Source organism: Marmota flaviventris, chromosome 5 (assembly GCF_047511675.1).
Source record: "Marmota flaviventris isolate mMarFla1 chromosome 5, mMarFla1.hap1, whole genome shotgun sequence".
In the NCBI taxonomy this organism is placed as follows: domain Eukaryota; kingdom Metazoa; phylum Chordata; class Mammalia; order Rodentia; family Sciuridae; genus Marmota; species Marmota flaviventris.
In genome coordinates this window covers 72,329,166-72,352,139 of record NC_092502.1, presented here as the reverse complement: position 1 = coordinate 72,352,139, position 22,974 = coordinate 72,329,166, and the positions used below count along the sequence as shown (strand labels likewise).

Below are 22,974 nucleotides of genomic sequence, written 5' to 3'. Positions count from 1 at the left end.
GTTACCAGAGACTGAAACCAGAGCCTCACAAATGCTAGTCAAGTGCTCAAGTGCTCTACCACTGATACATCCCCAGCACTATTTTATATTATTTTATTTTATTTTGAGGCAGGTTATTGCTAAATTGCCCAGGCCTGCCTCACACTCAGAATCTTCTTGCCTCAGTATCCCAAACAGTACCTCGTGCCAGCCCATTTTTATTAACCCTGTTGCTAGGGTTTTCTTTAGGTTTAGATAGTCAAACTCAATATCCTTTGCATGATTGAAATAGGGCATGACTCAAAAAATTACCCCATCAGGCACAGTGGCACATGCATATATTCTCAGTGATTTGGGAGTTTGAGGCAGGAGGATAGCAAATTTGAGGTCAGTCTCAGCAATTTAGTGAGGTCCTGTTTCAAAATAAAAAATATAAAGGGCTGGGGATGCAACTCAGTGGTAAAGCACCGTAGATTCAATCCCCAGTGCGGGAAAAAAAAAATTGTCCCATTTTATAAACCTGTAATATAGTGAATATGTTGACTGATATTAAAAAAATAGTGAAAATGTGGGATTGGGTATGTAGTTCAGTCGTAGAGCACTTAGATGCAGGAAGCCCTAGGCTTGATCCCTAGCACCCCAAAGTATTGTTGAGGTATTTGGTGTTTTGTTTGGTACTGGAGATTGCACCAGGGGTGACCTACCACTGAGCAACATCACAGCCCTTTTTATTTTTTGTTTTGAGATAGGGCCTCACTAAGTTGACCAGGCTGTCCTTGAACTTGATGTCAACCTCCAGAGTCAAAAGGATACCAAGTGCCCAGCAAAAGTGTTGATTTTAACTCCTGGGAAGGAAATCTGAAACTAAAGTCACAGGGAATACTGATAAAAATCTTTCATCATCATAAACATTGAGGTTTTGGAAAGGACCTAGAGAATGTTGAACAACTGATTGCTACCTGTGGACATTGTCTAGGACTTCAAGAATGTGGGAAGGATGGAGAGAAGTAGAGTGGAAAGGGGTGGGGAGGGAAGGGGGAAACTTGACCAGCTGAAGACAAGTTTAAAGCTGAATTAAAAGAACCAGGCCCTAAGAACCCTTGACCCTTCCCTTCCATCTAGTACCTGAGAAGTACTCTTTTAGCTTGAATTTCATGAGTGTTCAATCTCAACCATTTTGAAAGGTTCCAAGCACTCTGGAAGGCATAGTGGTCATACTGTTTGGAGTGTGCTTCATCCTACTTTCCCCATCTCACAGCCCCTAGCCCCACCAGAAAGATAGAGAGTCAGGTATGGTACTACAAGTTCAGAGGTATTCCCTGCCAGGTCTCCCTACCTCCATCCTAGTTTCATGCCACACTTAGTGTAGTTTGTGAGAGGAAGATACTGGACCCAGTGAGGTCCCACTTTCCTAGGGAAAATGAGGCCAAATCTAAAAGAATCAGATGTTGGGCTGGGGTTGTAGGTCAATAGTACAGCACTTGCCTAGCATGTGTGAGGCATTGGGTTCGATTCTCAGTACCACATATAAATAAATAAAATAAAGGTCCACTGACAACTAAAAAAATATTTAAAGAAAATTAAAAAAAAAAAAAAGAATCAGATGTCATGTGAATAAGATTCCCAACATTTTACCCATAAATCTTTGAGTGATAATAAGATTTTTGCACCCAAGTAGCAAATCTAGCTGACTGCTTCAGCAATTTTTCTTACCCAGTCTTCCTTTTCCCAATGCTGGAATCTAGGCGACACTTTTGTGGCTAAGCCTACTTGAGATGATCTCTTAGGCTGAGATTGTAGGTCAGCTCCTCAGTTCCAATAATTTTATGTCATTTACCTTTGGGTAAAATTCTCCAACAAGCCCATTCTCCTCAATACTAAGGATTTTTAAAAATATTACAGTTTCACCTGGGTACAGTGATGTACTCTACCATTGAGCTATATCCTCAGTCTGCATCATTATTATTTTTTTTTAACTTGACCTCAGAGACACATCACTGGATTTATTTACTTATTTTTTTAGAGAGAGAGACAGAGAGAGAGAGAGAGAGAGAGAGAGAGAGAGAGAGAGAGAGAGAGAATTTTATTATTTATTTTTTAGTTTTCGGCGGACACAACACCTTTGTTTGTATGTGGTGCTGAGGATGGAACCCCAGCCGCATGCATGCCAGGCGAGCGCGCTACCGCTTGAGCCACATCCCCCAGCCCCCTCCATTCATTATTTTTGAGAGTCATTGATGCTGTGTGTCTTTTTTTTTTTTTTTTTTTTAATATTTATTTATTTATTTTAGTTTTCGGTGGACACAACATCTTTGTTGGTATGTGGTGCTTGAGGATCGAACCCAGGCCGCACGCATGCCAGGCGAGCGCGCTACCGCTTGAGCCACATCCCCAGCCCGATGCTGTGTGTCTTAATCGCTCAATCTTTTTTACTGCTGAGTGGTGTTCTAGTGTATGGCTATACCACACTTTGTTCATCCTTTCGCTTATGGATGGACATTTGTGTTGATTCCCTCCAGGACTATTACAAAGAAAGCTGTTGTGAACATTTGAGTATAAGTGTTTGTTGAATGTGTCCCCATTTACTCCAAAGTATTCCTCAAACTTTCTGATTCCTTCTTTGCACAACAACCTTATTTATTCACCTCCCTAGTTCATGAAGCAATAATCACCCATTTCCCCTCACAATCATAGTCAGGGTCCAGCCTGTTTCTTTTAATCTTTCTTGAGTAAACAGAGCCAATCCCTTCATCATTTTTATTGCTCTATTCCAAACTCTCTCCTATTTGTTTATCTCCTCCTGGTAATGAGATGTCTAGGCTAAGCAAAGTATATATTGATTCAACTTGGCAAATATACATAAGTTTTTGGAGATACTTTTCTAAGGAGAAAAGGTATATGATAGAGGGTGAGCCACCGAACCGATAAGACACTCCTCTTTCAAAAAGGAAGGGGTGAAGGACCAGATGTGTGGGAGTTGCCCCAGCAGACTGGTCCAGAGAGGTTGTCTGTACACTTTGCCTTTATTGCTCTTTCCTATGACTGTTCCCCAGTAGGTTTTCTGGAACTCTGGACCCACTTACCCACTATTTGTCACGACTCTAATCTATCACATTTCCACACCTCTGAGTCCTGGGAGGGTGCTTCTCCTCAATGGGCACAGGGAGTCTGGGACTGTGGAGTCACCTGAGAATATAAAAGGCAACTGAGGCTAGAAAAGCGGTCTGGCCTGAGTTCCTAGCATCAATAAACTGACACTTAATGATAGTCTAGCGTGTGCTGAAGTTGAATAGAGAGAGGATGGCTTCACCTATTCAAAAAATTATCCTGAGCTCGGTTCATGCCTTCAATTCCACCTACTTGGGAGACTGAGGAAGGTGGATTGTCAAATTCAAGCCAATGTGGGCAACTTAAGCAAGATCCTGTCTCAAAATAAATAAAAAGAGTCAGGGATGTAGCTCAGTGGTAAAGTGCTCCTAGGTTCAAATCCCAGTACTGGGAACGGGGTACGAGTGGGGAAGAACTTTGACAAATCATTATGCATGAAATTCTTACGGGCTGATAAAGGGAGAACGAATTGGGGCCTGATTTATTTTGGGGGTTGCTGGAGATAGGAACCAGGGCTTCTTGCATGCCAGGCAAGCACTGTACCACTGAGCTACAAGGGGCCAGTTTTCCTGAGGTGAATTCAACAGCATGTGCCAAGAACCTTATAAAGTCTGTGCCCTCTCTCCTCGTCATTCTGCCAGGACTGCTGTTTATCAAAATATTATTTGTAATGGAGAAAAAATGGCAACAAGCATAAATGTCCAATGGGTGATAGCTAAAATAAATTGTCACATCATCTGATAGACTGTGAGGCAGTCATTATAAATCATGTTTTGAAATAATTGTTGGCCTGAAAACGACTCACAATATAATTCTAAGTAATTAAGGTAGGATATAAAATGTTACATGGCATTATTCCAGTTTTGTAAAATAAATATGCATATAGCATACATCAGATGTTAATGGTTTTTATATCTAGGCAATAGGAATGCAGTCATTTTATTTATTATTTTGCAGTAATTTTATTTATTTATTTATTTTGGTATTGGGGGTTGAACTAAGGGGTACAAGACCACGGAGCAACATCCCCAGCCCTATTTTGTATTTTATTTAGAGACAGGGTCTCACTGAGTTGCTTAGTGCCTTGCAGTTACTGAAGCTGGCTTTGAACTTGTGATTCTCCTGTCTTAGCATCCCAAGTCACTGGGATTATAGGCGTGCGCCACTGTGCCTAGCTTGATTTTATTTTTTATATTTTCCCATCTTTTCCAAATGAGCAGGTGTTTTTGTCATTAGAAAAAGAATCATTCTTGGGCTGGGGTTGTGGTTCAGTGGCCCTAGCACGCATGAGGCACTGGGCTTGATCTTCAGCACCACATATAACAAATAAATATAAACAAATAAATAAATAAATAAAATATTGTATCCACCTACAACTAAAAAATACATATATATTTAAAAAAGAAAAAATCATTTTGTTTAAGGAAGAAGAACAAAAATAGTTACGCAAATTAACATATTCTAGAATCTGGTGTCACGTGGGATCTTTTTTTTTCTTCTTTTTTTGTGGTGCTAGGGATTGAACCCAGGGCTTGTGCAAGCAAGGCAAGTGAGGCAAGCAGCGTACCAACTGAGCTATTATATTCGCAGCCCCATGTGGGATCTTTATGAAGGTCTTCTGATGGATTATTTTCTTCCCTTGCAACTATCTGCTCCTTCAATAATAAGGTGTTAGCCCCATGCGTCTCACACCTGTAATCCCATTGGCTCTGGAGGCTGAAGCAGGAGGATCACAAATTCAAAGCAAGCCTCAGCAATTTAGCGAGCACCTGAGCAACACAGCAAAACCCTGTCACAAAATAAAAAATAAAAAGGGCTGGGGATGTGACTCAGTGGTTGAGCACCCTTGTGTTCAATTCCTGATACTAATAATCATCATAATAATAACAATAATAATAATCATATGTTAAAGAAAAGTGCTAAGGGGCTGGGGATGTAGCTCGGCAGTAGAGCACTTACCTAGCATGTATGAGGTCCCAAGTTCAATTCTCATCTACCCCAAAACCAGAAAGAAAGAAAGAAGAGTACTAAAAATAAAGAAGAGAAAGTATTCCTACAGATTTGGGGCTGTAGGCTCTTTGCTGGTTGGATCCAAATTGGCTGTTTAATCCCAGTGGATGGTCTTTAGGAGTTGGCATGATAGAAGCACCAGGCAGCCACTGTTGGCTTCTAAATATCTAGGCTTTAGATTTTTTTAAAACCAGGAAGGGTGCAGAGTATGGTGGGACACACCCCCTGACTCAGTAGACTGAGGCAAGAGGATAGCAAGTTCAAAGCCAGCCTCAGCAATTTAGTAAGGCCCTAAGCAATTTAGTGAGACCCTGTCTCAAAATAAAAATAAAAAAGACTAGGGATATGGGGTTGGGGTTGTGGCTCAGCGGTAGAGTGCTCACCTAGCATGTGCAAGGCTCTGGGTTCGATCCTCAGCACCACATAAAAATTAAAAAATAAAATAAATATATTGTGTCCAACTACAACTTAAAAAAAAAAAAGACTAGGGATATAGCTCAGTGGTAAAGCTCCCTGGATTCAACCTCCAGTACCAATAAATAAATAAATAAATAAAAATCAGGAAGGGGCCTAGGTGAGGTGGCACATGCCTATAATCCCAGAAGCTCGGAGGCTGAGGTAGAAGGATCATGAGTTCAAAGCCAGCCTCAGCAATTTAGTGAGGCACTAAGCAATTCAGTGAGACCCTGTCTCTAAATAAAATACAAAAAAAAGGGGGCTTGGAATGTGGCTCAGTGGTTAATCATCCCTGAGTTCAATCCCAGTATCAAAAACAAAACAAAACAAAACAGGAAAGTTTTTTTTGTTTGTTTGTTTTTTAATTGTTGTTGTTAATTCATGGCGCTCCCTCAACTTTATTTTATTTATCTATTTGTTTGTTTGTTTATTGAGATGAGGGTCTTGCTATATTATTCAGGCTGGCTTGAATTCCTGGGCCCAAGTACTCCTCCTGTCTCAAGTGTACACACACCCAACTTCCTCAACTACTTCTTAGAGAACTGGTGAGATCTTGTCTGTGTTTCTTAATTAATTTTCCACCCCATTTCCAACATACAATTCACACATATGACTAGACTCAAAGCTTTTCTCTTAAATTTCCTTTTCTTTTGCCAGGTGTAGTGGTGCCAGCCTATTATTTGTTATTCAGGTGGCTCATAGGAGAATTAAAAATTCAAGGCAAGCCTGGGAATCTTAGCAAGATCCTGTCTCAAAATTAAAAAAAAAAAAAAATCAAAATGGTGTCACCAGTTGTGGTGGCACATACCTGTAATCCCAAGGACTCAGGAGGATGCCAAGTTCAAGGCCAGCCTCAGCAAATTAATGAGGCCCTAAGCAACTTAGTGAGACTCTGCCTCAAAATTTAAAAACTGAAAAGGGGTGAAAAACTCAGTGGTTAGGCACCCCTGGGTTCAATCCTCAGGGAAAAAAAATTATTTTTCTCTCTTCAGCTTATTGCTAAGTTGATGTTAGTCCTGTGGCCTTTCTGGTGATTATTGGGTCTGTTTACTTTGTTGTTCCCCAATTTAGTGAGCATCTCTAGGAAGGAAGAGCCCAAGTCTGGGTAACTTTCTTGGGACCACACTCAGTACTGGTCCATCCAGAGTCTATGTTGCTCTTTTAGCCACTCAAACTTAAGATCTATGTATGTCCAGGTGATGTGGTACACACCTGTAATACCATTGGATTGGGAGACTGAGGCAGGAGGATTGCAAGTTCAAAGTCAGTTTCAGCAACTTAGTAAGGCTCTAAGCAATTCAATAAGACCTTGTCTCTAAATAGAATATAAAAAAACAGGGTTGGGATGTGGCTCAGTGGTCAAGTACCCCTGAGTTCAATCCCCAGTACCAAAAAAAAAAAAAGTTTTGTCTAGAAAGCATTTACTAAATACCTGCTTTATGTCAGGCACTGAACACAGGAAGATAAACAGGATAAACAATGTAGGGCAGCACAAAATTGGGTGGGGGGGATTTGGAAATAAATAATTACCAGACAGTGTGATATATTAGAGGTGTGTACAGGTCAGGGAGTGACTAATTCTGTCCAGGAGGAGGATGTAGGAACAGGGTGGAGAAGGAAGACTGGGAGTCCACAGAGGACTCCCAGGCAGAGGGAACTGCAAAGCATGAAGGCAAAGAGGTGTGAAAGGCCACAATGCTCAGGTGCTCAGGAATGGTGAATTAATAGCAGTGTAGCCAGGAAACCAGGAGAGGAAGAGCAGGGAATAGCTGGAAAGACAGGTCAGGGCCAGATTTAGAAGGACCTCAGTGATAGTGCAATGGGTTGTATTTTTCCAGAAGACAATTTAGTTTGACTGTGTTTGTGGGTATGTGAAAGGCTGCATACTTCCACTTCCTCCTTCTCAGGAGGTCCTCGTGCCCCTATTCCACTTCTGATCCAGTTGTTGCAGTAATAACATTAATTGAGATTGATCACTTCAGATTCTATGCATGCTTTTCATGTTCAGTTTGTAATGCAGTATGAACAAACCAGAGATAGTACATACTTGTAATCCCAACTACTTGGAAGGCTGAGGTGGGAAGACGGCAAATGGAGTCCAGTCTGGGCAAGTTAGCAAGACCCTGTCTCAAAGTAAAATAATGGAAGGGAAGGGCCAAGGATGTAGTTCATTGACAGAGCACTTCTCTGGCATGTGCAAGGCTCTGTATTCAATTATCAGTACTGCCAAAAATAAATAAACAAATAAAGTATGAGCCACTTCAAACTCAATTATTCAAACTTAACCCATTTTTCTCCAAGTAAGATATGCCTACTAACTATGCTTTCATTTCATTTCTTTCTCTTTTATTTAATATAATTTATTTATTTTGTGTCAGAGTGTGCCTAACCTCTGAGTCACATTACCAGTCCCTTTTATTATTTTATTTTGAGATAGGTCTTACTAAGCTGCTTAGGGTCTTGCTAAATTGCTGAGTCTGGACCCAAACTTGTAATCCTCCTGCCTTTGCCTCTTGAGTTGCTGGGCTTATAGGCATGAGCCACCATGCTGGGCTTTTAAAATTTTTTTTTCATGTGGTGCTGGGGATCAAACCCATGACCTAGTACATAGGATGCAAGTGTTCTACCACTGAGCTACATCCACAACCCCAAGCCTCATTTTTTTTTATTGCAGAAACTTTCAAACATTCATAAAAGTAGGAGGGAAATGCATAATGAACCTCCCTATCAACCAGTTCAACAATTATCAATTCAAATGTGGTCTTGTTTCTTCTACACACTGGATTATGATAAAGTAAATTCCAGACATTATATTATTTCTTCTGTAAAAACTTCACCGTACATCTTTTTTTTTGTATTTATTTTTTAGTTGTAGTTGGACACAATACCTTTATTTCACTTATTTATTTTTATGTGGTGCTGAGGATCCATTTCAGTCATAATAATTCCTCTTGTTATTTACTGAAAAAACTGGGTTATTTATCTGAAGAATTTTCCACTTTCGGAATGTGTTAGATTGCATTGTATTTTAATTTTTGTTTAATATGTCTTTTTATCCCATGAATTTCCTGTTAACTAACTTTAGACCTAGAGAGTGGGTCAGATTCATGTGCAATACTTAGGTGATGCTTTATGTTTATATAATAAGTTTTTGGTTTTCTCTTTCCTCTAGCTCTTTAATTACCTGGATATGATTTTTTTTCTTTTTTTTTTTTTTTTGTGGGGGGGAGGGGCTGGGGCAGTAGTGTGGATTTAACCCAGAAGCACTCAACAACCCCTGAGCCAATCCCCAGCCCTTTTTATTTTATTTTTTAAAATTTTGAGACAGGGTCTTGCTAAGTTGCTTAGGGCCTTGTTAAATTGAACTTGCAATTCTCCTGCCTCAGCCTCCCAAGTCACTAGGATTACAGGTGTGTGCCATTGTGCCCAGCCTGGATATAATTTCTAAAAATTGCAATATAATTCATATAACATTAAATTCTCCATTTAAAAAAAATCTTTTTTATTTTAGTTGTAGTTGGACACAATACCTTTAATTTATTTTTATGTGGTGCTGAGGATCAAACCTAGGGCCTTGCGTGTGCTAGAGGAGCGCTCTACTGCTGAGCCACAACTCCAGCTCTAAATTTTCCATTTTAAAGTGCACAATTTGGGGGCTGGGGATGTGGCTCAAGCAGTAGTGTGCTTGCCTGGCATGCGTGCGGCCCGGGTTGGATCCTCAGCACCACATACAAACAAAGATGTGTGTCTGCCGAAAACTAAAAAATAAATATTAAAAAATTCTCTCTCTCTCTCTTTAAAAAAAAAAGTGCACAATTAAATGATTTCCAGTGTACAACCATTGCCACTATAAAATTTGAGAACATTACAATCACTTCCAAAAGAAACCTGCTACCTATTAGCAGTCACTCTCCTTTCCTTACCCCACCCATCAGTGTATCACCTGACAACTACCAATATACTTTCTATCTTTATAGATTTGTCTATTCTGGAAATTTCATACAAATGAAATCACATTGTATGTGGCTTTTTGTGTCTGACTCCATTCACTTAACATAAAGTTTTTAAGATTCACTTATGTAGCATGTGTCAGTACCTCATTCCTTTCAATGGATAAATAATATTCCATTATATGGACATGACACATTTTATTTATCCATTCATCAGTTGATAAACATTTGGATTGGTTCCACCTTTTGAGTATTGTGAATAATGCTGCTGCTATGAACATTTATGTACAGGCTTCCTTATGTGCATATTTTTCCAATTACTGTAGGGGTTGTCTGTTTTTGTGATGTTAAAGTTGATTGGTTCAGGTATCACTGGTAGTATATAAAGTGCCCCTCTGCTTTTCAGCCCACAGTTATAGGTATCTCCCCCACTTTTTAAAAATTTGTTTTTAGTTATACATGGACACAATATCTTTATTTTGCTTATCTATTTTTATGTGGTGCTGAGGATCGAACCCAGGGTCTCACATGTAAGAGGTGAGTGCTCTACCACAGAGCCACAACCCCAGCCCTCCCCCACTTTTTTTGAAAGAGTGGGTGCTGTGTTGTCCATGTTGACCCTAAACTCCTGAATTCAAAGGATCCTCCTGCTTTAGCCTCCAAGTGTTAGGACTATAGGCAGGTCCCACCACAACCTGCCTTCCTCCACTATTGATGATACTTGTCTAACTCCATTATCTCATTAGGAGTTGCAAAATGGTGATTTTGTAATTCTATCATTCCATTTGCATTTATTAGCCAGAATTTTTCTCTACTGAATCATAGGTATAAAAAAAGGCAAGATAAATACTTGACTCCTTTCATTTATCAAATAATGATATTTTTTACTTTCCTGTATAGAATCTTAATAAAATTTTGAGTGTCTACATGGTTAAAGTTCTCCATATTGTTGAAAAGAAAGAATTATGATTCTGGAGTGAGAAAATGAAAAGTTATTCTGAACAGGTGTCCACTTAATGCCCCACAGCAATACTTTTAAACATCCTCTTTTCTTTCCTGGCTTACCTCTCTCTCTCCTTATTCCCTTCCCCTTCCCTGTTCTTTACTATATAGATCAATATAACTTCTCTGCCCAAACTCTCCTTCCTTCTGGCCTATTAGGCTCACATCTTGTTTTTTTTTCTCACAAACTAGCACCCCAGCACCCTATTTTCAAATCTACATTACAAAAGAGCTGGTAAAAGCCAAGCATTGCAGCTGGGGAGTGGGTCTGAATTCTAAGCTGGAAACCTTCTGTGGTTGGGTAAGAAAGTAACACTCACACTTAAAAATTTTATTTCCATCACATGTATTGTCTGCAATGAACATGCATCACATATGGTGGAATAAAAAATAAATAAGATGTTTTAAAAATAAATAAAAGAGATGGTAGGGAAGGAAGTGAGCACTATTCTTTCTCACTTTCCACTTTCCTTTCCTCTCCATAGAGACTGCTGCATCCTTGACTCTCTGTTCCAGGGAAAGTGGAGTGGAACCTTTCCTGTGACTCAGGATTTGAAGTGTTTCTCACCCCCACAGGCCTGCTGCGGGGGTGGGAGCAATGGAGTCATGCTCCTGTACCAGTGCAGAGGAGCTCTGAGAAGGGCTCTGGAATCAAGCTACCAAAGGCCTTCAGGGAGAGAGGAGCACAGCTCTCCCATCTCCTGGACTAGATCTGCTGGGCTCTCCATCCTGTCCTCAAGAAAGATCTCCCTGGGTCTGAGACCTCTGGAGGTTTGTTCAATTTCAACACCTTGGCATCCCTCAGGAAAATCTCAAGGCTTGGGAAGGATAATGGAACTGTATCAAGGCCTCCTGCCTCAGGAGTCTGCGATTAGAATGGGAGGCCACTGACATTGAGTTCTAAGAAAGACCCAGACCCAGGGCCCCATATCGCCCATCCATGCCGATATATCCTGATCCTATAAGCACTCTGGTGGTGAGTTTTGAATTAAGCCAAATGGACACTGGACAGTTTTTTTTTTTTTTAAATCTGTGTGCTGAGCACAAGGAAAATGAAGTGTGGGCAGGTTTTTGTGATCTCAGTCTTTCTGAATAGGAGCCCCCACAGGAGTGAAGAAGCCCTGGTGAGTCAGGAGACGCAAGACAAGGTGGTTAAACTGCAAGTGCTCACACAGATCTAAACTCTAATCCTTCATTCTGCTCTTACATACTTACTGATTGTAGGCAAGTTCCTGATGTCACTGAACCTTAGTTTTGTTTCATCCTTTTGTTTTCTATTTTGCAGTACTGGGGATCAAACTCAGGGTCTTATACATGCTAGGCGAGTGTTCTACCACTGAGCCTCAGTTTTTATCCATAGAAAGTGGGCATATGTGTTCATATCATTGGTTTGCTGTGAGGATAAATGAAACAATGTCTATAGGATCCCCAGTCACTCTCATTAATTGAGTTATTAGTATTAAGGAACCTATAAACCTTACTTTTCTTTAAAACAGGAAATGTTTCCCCATTCATTTAGGCTTCTCAGAGGCCCAGTTAGTTGGAAAAAGGCTAAAGAGATTCAGACAGCTGGTGTCTGGGCAGACTGTCCTCGTCCACAGCTTCCAATAACCCAGTGGCCACCGCAGACCATGTCCTTCTAAGGGGGTGGTCCTGCGGCATCTTCTCATTTTATCCCCACCACCCTCCGCATAGTAGGGGCCGCTCAGAGACGAAAGCTCTCGCCCAAGGTAACAAGGTTGGGGATGGTTCAGAGGAACAGAGGCTTGACTGGGGATTAGGATTTATCTGAGGGATGGGGATTAAATGAAATAATAAAAGAGTAGTTGACACACTATGAATTATTGACCCCTCCCTGTTTTTTTTTTTTTTTTTTAAGGTCACAGCTTGCGAGTTTCCTCCTCCTACTGCTTACCTCCTTAAAGTTTTCCAGCTGCCAGGAAATGACCCTTCTTATCTTTTTGAAGGAAGACTCACTGATAGAAGAATGACATCTAGAAAAATTCATGTAGGAAGCTGGGGACGGTGGCACACTCCTGTAATCCCTGCAGTTTGGGAGGCTGAGGCAGAAGGATCATGAGTTCAAAGCCAGCCTCAGCAACTTAGTGAGGCCCTGTCTCTAAATGAAATATTAAAAATGTTTTTAATACACAGTGTTTAAGCACTCTTGTGTTCAGTAGCAGGTACAAAAAAAAAAAAAAGCATGTAGAGAGAAGAGATCCTGGAGTCTCTCTCCTTCCTGAGATCTGCCTCTCTGCATTCCAACCCAGGGTTTTCTTATTAGTGTTTCTTTTGGGCCAAGCTCTGCCCAAGGGTTCATTTTAGCATTTTCTGTAATCCCTAGAGGATCAGTATTAATTTTCCCTACCTGTAACATGGCAGCTCAAAGCCAAGGGCTTCCCAGCCAGGGAGAGAACGAAATGGAAGTTTCCTCTTTTTATCTGTGTCTCTCTCCCCTCCCTTTTGCGGGGGAGCTGACTGCTCGCTCTGGAGGGACTGAGGGAAGCCGGGCTGGCTCTAATGTGATTTTGCCTAGATGAAGCTGGCAGCTGGGAACCACTTTTCCTCGGCTTGCCCTCTGCTGGGGAAACTCCATGACGGAGATGAGGCAGCTGGCAGGGAGAAGCCTCTGGATTGAGGCTGCCGGGCTGCTGCAGAGCTAGGCAGGGACATGCAGGACCATGTGGGCACAGAGACAGATGCTGATGGCACCTTTCCTTTCTGAGCACTCCCTGGAAGGGCGATGCCTTGGTGAAGGATTACTTCCTCAGTAGCACAGAAGAAAATACAAAAGAGCACAGGACATCATGGAAAGGATTTGGTACCTGGTGTCTCAAGACTTTAATCCCAATCCTGGTGTTATCACTTCATGGCCATGTGATTTTTGCTCTCAAGTTGTTTAGTGTCTTTGCTCAAATTCTAACTTCCCAATTTAGAAAACGAGTGTCAAAAACCTTTCTCATAAAACTGTGGGGGAGAATTAGTTGAAATAACTATAGGAAACTGGAATATGGGCGATGGTTAATAAGTGTTCATTTATTCCACAGAGAGGCTGAAGCAAAAGGAAATCACTGGATTCTGTAGGTTTTGTGATTTATCAGCTTATTCTATAAGATGAGGTACTGGGCATCACATCATTGAGTGGGTGCCTGATTTTAGCGAAAATGTTTCTATCATTAACCATGGGATCCCCAGAGGCTCCTGATATTCTCTGTCTCAGAATTAGTTTCTCTGGGTATTGACACCCAGGGCAGGCGATCTAATCTGCATCTCCCTTGAGCCCTTGGCTGCCCTTCAGGAACCAGTCCTTCCTTTCTGGTACCAGAGCCACATTTCTGTTCCGGGGAGGACTGGATGACGCAGTTACCATGTCACCCTGTGGTGTGTATGTGTGTGTTGGGGAGCTGTGTCCATGCTGGAATTGAAAAGCATCCTTGAGGGCTTCGACTTTAACAGGGAAGGTTACCATGCCAACCACAGCTTCCTTGCCCTACAGGGATGAAGGGAAACAGGCCATGGGTGAGAGGCATCTATTGTGTATCCACAAACTTGTTTGGAGCCTATTAGGGGCTGCTAACTGCTGCTCAGCAGGACAGGGCAAGGGAGATTCAGGTTAGGTTTCAGTGGGACTTGGGACAGGCAGGTCTGATGAGGGCAGGGCAGAGTCAATGAGGGAGAATCAGGAAATGCTTTTCTGAGATTGATATCCATCTTCTGGTGAAATGTGTGGGTGTGGTACTGACAGCAGGTGTGGGAAGGGATGCTGTCCTAGATACAGGTTCTGGCTGTGATGGGAACTTCAACTTCTTCCAGGTTCTATTTGCCCTTTTCAGACCATACAGGAGGTCACCTATGCTTTAGAGGAAGTAGAGAAGGGTAGGGACAATAGGTAGGTAGAGCAGTGGCTGAACTGAGAAAAAGAGGAATGCTCTGGTAAAGGCATTAAAATCTTGGCAATAAGGTCCCCAAGACCTGGGGGTGTGGCTCAGTGGTGGAACAGCATGTCTAGCTCGCTGGAGGTCCTGGGTTCAATCTCCCAAATCAAAAGAAAGAAAGAAAGAAAAAAAAAGTTCTAGAAGGACAGGCTCACCCAGGGAGGGCAAAGCTCACAGAAGAGCGGCCATGTGCACAAGCCTGCATTTCCAGGTTAGGCATTTTACACAAGTGCACACACTCCGTTTCGTTTGATTCTAACAGACTTGCAAAACAAGCATTGTTTCCCCCATTTAACTGAGGACTTGGAGGTTCGGAGGACATAAGCACCTCTTCCAGAGTCAATCCACTGGTAAGCGGAGAAGCTGGGATTGGAACTTCTTGTGTGAACCCGGAAAAACTCCAAACCTTAAGGGTGCCTTATTTTCTTCTGGAAAGATCTTTTTCGAAGCAGTCGGCTCCATGTTTCCCCATTCATTTAGGCTTCTCAGAGGCCCAGTTAGTTGGAAAAAGGCTAAAGAGATTCAGACAGCTGGTGTCTGGGCAGACTGTCCTCGTCCACAGCTTCCAATAACCCAGTGGCCACCGCGGACCATGTCCTTCTAAGGGGGTGGTCCTGCGGCATCTTCTCATTTTATCCCCACCACCCTCCGCATAGTAGGGGCCGCTCAGAGACGAAAGCTCTCGCCCAAGGTAACACAGCGACTGCGAGGCAGAGCGAGGTTCCCGGTCGGCTTCCTAAGCGTCAGGGCCACGCGGGGCCTCGGAGGGCCGGTCTGCAGTGCGCGCAACCCCGCCGGGCTGGAGTCCCGGGCTCTGGCCGCAGCGCGGGCTCAGAGGTCTGCGGCGGCGGAAGCGCCTCCCTATCTGGCGGGATCCCCGCCCCCGGCCCGCCCCGGCCGCCCCGCGCCATGTATGGTGCTTCCTCCCCGAGCCCTACAAGGCGCTTCCTTCCAGCCCCAGGCCCATACAAGGCGTTTCCTTCCCGGCGCGTCTGGCTGGCGGCCCGCGGGCGGCCGCGGGCTAGGAGCCCAGCCCTCGGGGGCCGCCCGCGCCCGGGAGCCCGAGGCCAAGGGACCCAGCCAAGGAGGGGGCGGCCGGCGGGAGGGTCCGGAACGCGCGGCCTCGCCCCGTCGCCGTCCGGGCCCAGCTGAGGAAAACGCTGGACAGGCCGACTTGGGAGTCCCTTGGGAGGCGCCTTCCTCCACCCCGCTAAGGTCAGAGGCTCCCACTGTCCTCTATCGTTTTCCTATTTGTCCCCACCCCTGAACGCAGCACATCCTTGTTGGAGATCCTTAAGCGGCCAGAAGCCCAAGACCTGAAGCCCACACTCCAAGCGTGGTGTCACAGCCTGCTGGCCCTCGATTTACCCTCCACCCCTTGCATTGGGCAGGTTGGTCTTTGGTAATATCTAATTGCTTCTATTTCTCTCTCCTTTTCTTTCCGTTTTTTCACTCCCCCCAGCCTTTAATCAAGCTGTTCCCTCTGCTGGAATGCCCTTCCCGCACCATTCTAGTGAAACGAATGCTGCTGCTACCCATCCTCTACTTGATTCAGTTGGCCTTGTGGAAATCCTTCCCACCCCACTCTATAGGTCCTCAGACCTAGGTACTTCCCAGTGTCACACATCATTTGTTTATTGCAACTGTGATTTGGTCTTACTCATCTTTGAACTTGTTCTTACCTCAGAAAATGAGTAAGCTTGAAGAGGAAGAGGACCCTGTTAACAGTCCTCTACAGACTGTTTTCACCTTGGATAGAGGTTCTTCACTTTAGGTCTGGTCTCCAGGATCTCTGGCCATGGCTCCCTGAGCTCTGGGGTTCACAAGCCTCAGGACCCTACAAGAGTAGTTTGGCTCTGTAGGGGATGTTGGGAGTGGGGTGGGGTAGTGCCCACTAGGTGCCCTCACCACTCAGAGGGCCTGTCTTGTTCACCCTGACAGCTCTGACTATCCACCTCTGTAAGAGCCTGCAAGCCCCCACAGGTGCTCCCTACAAAGCCTTAAATTTGGCCAGCCGTGTGGTTACTGTGATCTGCCATGAGCAAAGGTCAGAGGGACCAGATTTCAGCAGAGACCAACAACACAACTATCATCAAAGTCCAGACTCTACTGGGAGGAGACAAGCCAGCTCCCATATTGCCATCTGGACCAACCTGTGGCTCCTGATTTTTCTGCCTCAGGTGAGAACCAGAAAAAAAAGCAGAGCTTGGGGCTGGGTAGGGGGAATATGCCAGAGCAGGGCCTTCTAGTGCCAGGTAGCCTCTGGATTTGATCCAGAATAAAAATGACTCACAGGCTTGTAGTTTGTACTAGTTTGCAAGTGTGCACACACACATGCGTGCTATAACTACAGCACCAAAGTTAAGGAGTTTCATGTGTCTCCCCAACTCCCTCAGAGAAGATCTCAAAGGTCTAGGAATTGGATTTCAGATAAGACCCGGTTTCAGGCTTCGCAACCACCATCTATGGTACCTCTTGCTTTGTTTTGTACCTAGACTGTAGCTCCCCAAGCCTTCTCTGCCGGGCTCCTGTTTAGGATTGTGGGTAAGAGACCAGGCTCAAAGGGGTTCCTTTCCACCCCCTCTCCTACTCCTGCCTTCCGCCCCCTGCTGGCCACTGCCCTTTCCTGCTCCAAGCTGAGGGCAGTTCAGGGTGAGGAGGCGGTGCTTGCTCCTTACAGGGCTGGGAGATCCCCAGCTGGAAACCAGTTAGCTATTTATAACTGAGTCTAACTGAAGGGGAAGGCCTGAGAGGAGGTGTGGAGATTCTGCAGGCTGCTACAGCATTTGCAAGAACCCCAGGCTTCTGCTTAGGCTGGCCTTTTGTTCTTTTCTGGGTGAGGGTACTTTGAGCCTCTGAAAGCTCTATGAAGCTTAAGGATCCCAGGCTGTTTTCTGACCTAAAAAATAGGACACGTACTCCAGTTGCCCTGCACTGGGCATTTAGGCCCTTCTCATGGGGAGTATTGAAAACTGGAATTGGTAAAATGAGACTTTTTTTTGCGGGTGGGGGTGGGAATACCATGTGATGCACAATAAGATAGTCTCTGATATTTCCATGCATTTTTCTTATTGTATTCCTATGCTTGCCTTCTCAACCAAATTATATACTCTATAGAAATAAAGAGAGAGGAACTAAATCTCTTGCTAATGGTACCAACCCCTCCTTACCAAGACTGGGTTGGGTGCAACTTTTGTTTCCTAACCCTACAAAACCTTTCCATTACCTTTTGCTTTTGCTTGCCTGGTTTTGCTACTATTTGGTGACTTCTTATTGATATGGACTTATCTGCCTTCTTGATAATCCCATTGTGGCATAGTAAACAATTGTTGAATGACTGAATATGAATCAGTGATGGCTAATTCTGCTTGTGGAATGCTTGAAACATACTTAATTGTCACAGTTTTTCTTTAGTATCGGGGGTTGAACTCGGGGGTACTCAACCACTAAGCCACATCCCCAGCCCTATTTTGTATTTTATTTAAAGACGGAGTCTCACTGACTTGCTTAGCACCTCACTGTTGCTGAGGCTGGATTTGAACTCGAAATCCTCCTGCCTCAGCCTTCCGAGCCACTGGGATTACAGGTGTGTGCCTAACCAGCTCATTGTCACATTTAATCGGTGTTTTATAGGTTGGAAAATAAACTTGGCTGGGTGTAGTGCCAAACATCTGTAATCCCAGTGATTTAGTAGATTGAGGCAGTAGGATCACAACTTCAAAGCCAGCAATTTAGCAAGGCCCTAAGCAATGTAGTGAGACCCTGTCCCAAAAGAAAGAAAATAAGCTGGCTGTGGTGGCACATTCTTGTAATCCCAGCAATCTGGGAAACTGGGGCAGGAAGATCGCAAGTTCAAGACCAGCCTCAGCAATTTAGCAAGGCCCTAAGCAATTTAACGAGACTCTCTCAAAATAAAAAAGCAAAAGGGCTGGATCTGTGACTTAGTGCCCCTGGGTTCAATGGCCAGTACCATAAGAAAAAAAGATTTGCTTTGGTCATTATTTTTAAGTGCCTTCACCCAGATCTTTTTTTCTTTTCCTTTGGTGATAGTGGGGATTGAACCCAGGGCCTCATGCATTTTAGGCAAGTGCTTTACCACTGTACTACATCCCTGAGCCTTTTTAAAAAAATTTTTGAGACAGGGTCTCACAGAGTTGCCCTGACTGTCATGGAACTTGTGATCCTCTGCATCAGCCTCCTGAGTAGCTGGTTAGATCTTAAGTGGAGTTGTGATAAGACCTGGTGTCCGACTTCAGAGTAGTGCTTAGGAGGAGGCTGCCTCCGTGCTGGCATCCAGTCAGAACCTGGTACCTGTGACTGCACAGCAGCCAGGTAGGTGAGGAGGGACACATGGGGTATTTGGCTGGGTTCTGCTGGGAAACTGAGGCAACACAGAGACCTTCTTCAAACCCCAGTTCTTATGATCAAATCAGAAAGATTTCAGATATGTTGCTTAGAGTGACAGGCATGAGTTTATTAGAATGGATAGGAATGGGGCTGACGATATAGCTCAGTTGGTAGAGTGTTTGCCTTGCATGCACAGGCCCTGGGTTCAATCCCTAGCATCACACAAAAAACAGGGATAGGAATGGGGAAATGGAGAAGGACAGTGCACTTCTCCTGCCTTCCAGTTTTTTTCCTCCACATTTTTTAAAATTGGTACATTATAGTTGTATATAATGATGGGATTTGTTGTTACATATTCGTACATGTATAATATAACTATATAATTTGGCTAATATCCTTCCCAGCACTTCTTCCCTCCCTCCCTTCTACCCCGCCTTTGTCCTTTTCCCCCATTCTATTAATCTCCTTTGCTTTTCATGCATGGCTTCCCACCTTTCTTTTTCTTTTTTCTCTCTGGCATCCACAAATGAGAGAAAACATACAATGCTTGACCTTCTGAGTTTCTGCCCTCCAGTTTTATTGAGGGTCCCAGGGAGGTTTCCAGAGAGTCCTGCCCAGGTGCGCTGCTTGGCTTTTTTTTTTTTTTTTTTTTGTAGCCATAGATGTGTTACCGCTGCTTGCTTCCCCGAATGCTGAAGTATAATACCAGAGAAGCACGCCGAGGCAAGTTTAGAGTGGAAAGTGGAAGCTTTATTAAAGGACAGCAGAAAAGACTTCTCCCCAGAGGAAGAAGGGGACCCAAAAGGCGGAACCCGTGGAAGGGGGAGGTCTTCCCTTTTTTATAACTAAGGTCTTCTTTCAGCTTTCCCACACTCCTGTCCTTTGTTTCCCTTTATCTTTCAGTGAAAGAATGCAGGTGGGAAGGCCCCAAAAGGTGGGAGATAGGTGGGCTGGAGGATTAATCTGGGCAGGAAGGGTCTGGGGTGGCTTTTGATTAGCATTTCCCTGTTTGCTGGGAGCTGTTTCATTAACAGTTCCTTAGAATGGGTTCCGGGCCTTGGGGACATTAACATTTCAATTTCCACAAGTGCTGCTTTGGTTTCCTGGACTCCATTCTCTATAATGGCCTCCATTTTATTTATCTTACTTGGTATTAGACCCGATTTACCTAACTACACTAACTACCTATCTGTAAATCTGGCTTCAGATGGACATCATGTCTTTTGGTTTGTTTAATTTTATGTGGTGCTAAGGATCAAAACCAGTGCCTCACTCTTGTGGACAAGTGCTCTGCCACTGAGCTACAGCCCCAGCCTGCTACCACTTGACTTTTGACTGACAGCAGGATGACATCAGGTTTTCAAGTCCCTACTGCCATTACCACTCTAAGTGACTTTGGCCCATGCTGACCCTGCTGGAACCTGTTCTTACAGATTTTATGGTTAGGGGGAATTATCCTTATCTACCCGAGTTCCAGGTGTAAGGGTCTCTCCTTCAGTGTAATTTGTGTGTTTTTTTTTTTGTACCAGGGATTAAACCCAGGGGTGCTAAAACAGTGAGTCACATCCCCAGCCCTTTTAATACATGTTTATTTTGGGACACGGTCTTGCTAAGTTACTGAGTCTGGCTTTGAACTTGTGATTCTCCTGCCTCAGCCTCTCAAGCCACTGGAATTATAGGCATGCACCACCTTGCTCAGCTAATTTGTGTTCTTATCGTTGGCATTTCATGCCTACATTTCATGCCTACATTTCTTCTGCAGATAACAGGTGGTTTGCTGAAGAATGTAACATATCCTGTTGACTCAAGCCAGGCAGTACCACAGGTAAATTGCTTTTCAAAAGAGAAAGAATGTGGGGGTCAGCACAGTGGGCTGGGTTTTATAGAATTCTTCCCTTAACCTCATGTTCCCACCCTCAGGTCTTTCTGTCCCCTATCAGCATGAGCCTCTCCCTGCCAAGCTTGCCTGTCTTGCGATTAGTGTTCCCTGGCCTGGCTCAATGATGCAGATACTTCAGACTGCCAGGAAAGCTGCCAGGGAATCCTCCTCCTAAGAAGCTTATGGAGAGAAAGACCTGCTCTCATCTGCCAGTGGGAGGATCCTGAGGTAGCTGCTGTTGAGGCTGGAGTCAGTGGTTGGGCTGGAGGGCTGAGCGACAGGTCACTGGGATTACTGGCATGTGTGGCCACACATCCACCAGGCTAACACCTCTATTTAAACTTGAGGGAATGGAAAGAAAAGTTACAAAACATGTTCAAGACCACATAAGTATGTGTAAGAATTAAGATCTTACCCTGGACTGCTGGCTCCAGAATCCAGTTGTTAATCCTGAAGTACTTTTAAAAGTAAACAGGAAGGGTAAAAGAAAGGTGTTAGGGAAAGAAAGGGGGCTGCTCCCCTCTCCAATCATGGAAATGCAAACGAAGATGTACTCCACCAAAAAAAAAAAAAAAAGATACTTGAATAGTTAATAAGCATATGAAAAGATAATGTCATCAGAAAAATGAAAATCAAAAGCAGAATGACACCAGCCATGAACAATTTGAAAAAGAGATGAAAAGAATTTAATTTTCAATACTATCCAGAAGAATAAAATACTAGGAATAAATTTAAGCAAGGACATAAAAGATTTATACACTGGAAACTATAAAATGTTGCTAAAATAGATTAAAGAAGTCCTAAATAAACAGAGAGACGTCTTAAGTTCATGGATTGGAAGACTTAATATTATTAAGAATGGAAATGCTATCTAAAACAATCTATAGATTCACTGAAATCCCTATCAAAATTCCAATGGCCTTTTTTGCAGAAATGGTAAAGCCCATCCTTAAATTCATATGGAATTATAAGGAGCACTAAATAGCTAAAACAGTACTGAAAAAGAAGAACAAATTTGGAAGGCTTGCACTTGTTTTAAAACAATGCAGTTGGGTGTGGGGTGCACACCTCTAATCCCAGCTACTTGGGAGGCTAAGGAAGGAAAATTGCAAGTTTCAAGCCAATCTCAGCAATATATGAAGACTTTGAGCAATTTAATGAGAACTTGTCTCAAAAAAATAAAAAGGTAAGGCATCCCTGGGATCATTCCCCGGTACCAACAACAACAAAAACCATTTACTATAAAACTATATAATTCAAAATAATATACTGTTATTAAGATTAGATATAGACTGATAGAATAGAATTCAGAGTTTAAAAACTATCCCACATGTCTGTGGCCAACTGATTTTCTTCAGTAGTGTCAGGACCATTTAATGGTAAAATAATAGTCTCATTAACAAATGGTGCTGTGCCATACATAGTGGCCCATACTTGTAATCCTAGCTATTGAGGAGGCTGAGGCAGGATGATCAAAAGTTTGAGGTCAGTCTGAGCAAATTAATGAGACCTTGTTTCAAAATAAAAATCTGGAGATGTAGCTTAGTGGTAGGATGCTTTCCTAGCATATGCAAAGCACTGGGTTCAATCCCTGGGATCACAGAACAAAAACTGGGACTGGGACAACTGGGTATTCATATGCAAAAGTATGAAGTCAGACCCACCCTCCCATCTCACACCACATGTAAAACAAATAAATGAGCTAAAAGGTAAAATTCTTAGAAGAAAATATAAAAGTAAATCTTAATGACTTTGAAAGTTGCCAAAGGATTCTTAGATATGGCAAAAGAAAGAAAAAAGATAAATTGGATTTCATCAAAACAAAGTTTTAGCATGGTGGTACATGCCTGTAATCCCAGCAGCTCTGGAGGCTGAGGTAGGAGGATGGCGGGTTCAAAGCCTGCCTCAGAAATTTAGCCAGGCCCTAAGCAACTTAGTGAGACCCTGTCTTTAAATAAAATATAAAAAAGGGTTGGGGATATGGGAGCGCCCCTGGGTTCAATTCTTAGTACCAAAAAATAAACAAATAAAATACAAAGTTTTGGGATTGGAATATAGCTTAGTGGTAGAACACTTTCCTAGTATGTGTGAGTCCCTAAATTAAATCCCCAGTAGAGCACAACAAAATAAATAAAAAGTTTTGTGCATCAAAGGACATAATCAAGAAAGTAAAACAACTTACAGAATGGGAGAAAATATTTCCAAATCATATATCTGGTGAAATTCTAGTATCCAGAAATATGTAAAGAATTCTTATAACTCAACAGCAAAAAGACAAACCAATTAAGAACAAGGAAAGGACTTGAAC

The 22,974-nt window shown here is 43.1% G+C and overlaps 1 protein-coding gene across 3 annotated transcripts; it reads left to right on the top strand.

Annotated features, from left to right (window-relative positions):
- Nucleotides 1-15,505: 15,505 nt before the first annotated feature.
- LOC139705777 (uncharacterized) lies at nt 15,506-21,477 on the top strand. 3 transcript variants are annotated; one of them, XR_011707601.1, is made up of 5 exons: nt 15,506-15,655; nt 16,382-16,620; nt 18,583-18,772; nt 20,550-20,612; nt 20,708-21,477. XR_011707601.1 is itself a non-coding variant. In XM_071612327.1 (4 exons), the coding sequence occupies exons 1-4, from the start codon at nt 15,932-15,934 to the stop codon at nt 20,789-20,791; spliced, it is 501 nt and encodes a 166-aa protein (XP_071468428.1). In that variant the 5' UTR covers nt 15,857-15,931; the 3' UTR covers nt 20,792-21,477. The 3 variants fall into 3 exon arrangements, 1 of the variants encoding a protein (XP_071468428.1); XR_011707600.1 differs by having other exon boundaries at nt 15,507-15,831; XM_071612327.1 differs by lacking the exons at nt 15,506-15,655; nt 18,583-18,772 and adding an exon at nt 15,857-16,046.
- The last annotated feature ends 1,497 nt before the right edge of the window (nt 21,478-22,974 follow it).

Excerpts from the sequence above, each read along its gene's own strand:
- LOC139705777 (XM_071612327.1), top strand. The coding sequence starts at position 15,932 with ATGCCCTTCCCGCACCATTCTAGTGAAACGAATGCTGCTGCTACCCAT. Across the intron at positions 16,047-16,381 it reads CTATAGGTCCTCAGACCTAG|CTCTGACTATCCACCTCTGT; the intron begins GTACTTCCCAGT and ends TCACCCTGACAG. Across the intron at positions 20,613-20,707 it reads CAAGCCAGGCAGTACCACAG|GTCTTTCTGTCCCCTATCAG; the intron begins GTAAATTGCTTT and ends TCCCACCCTCAG.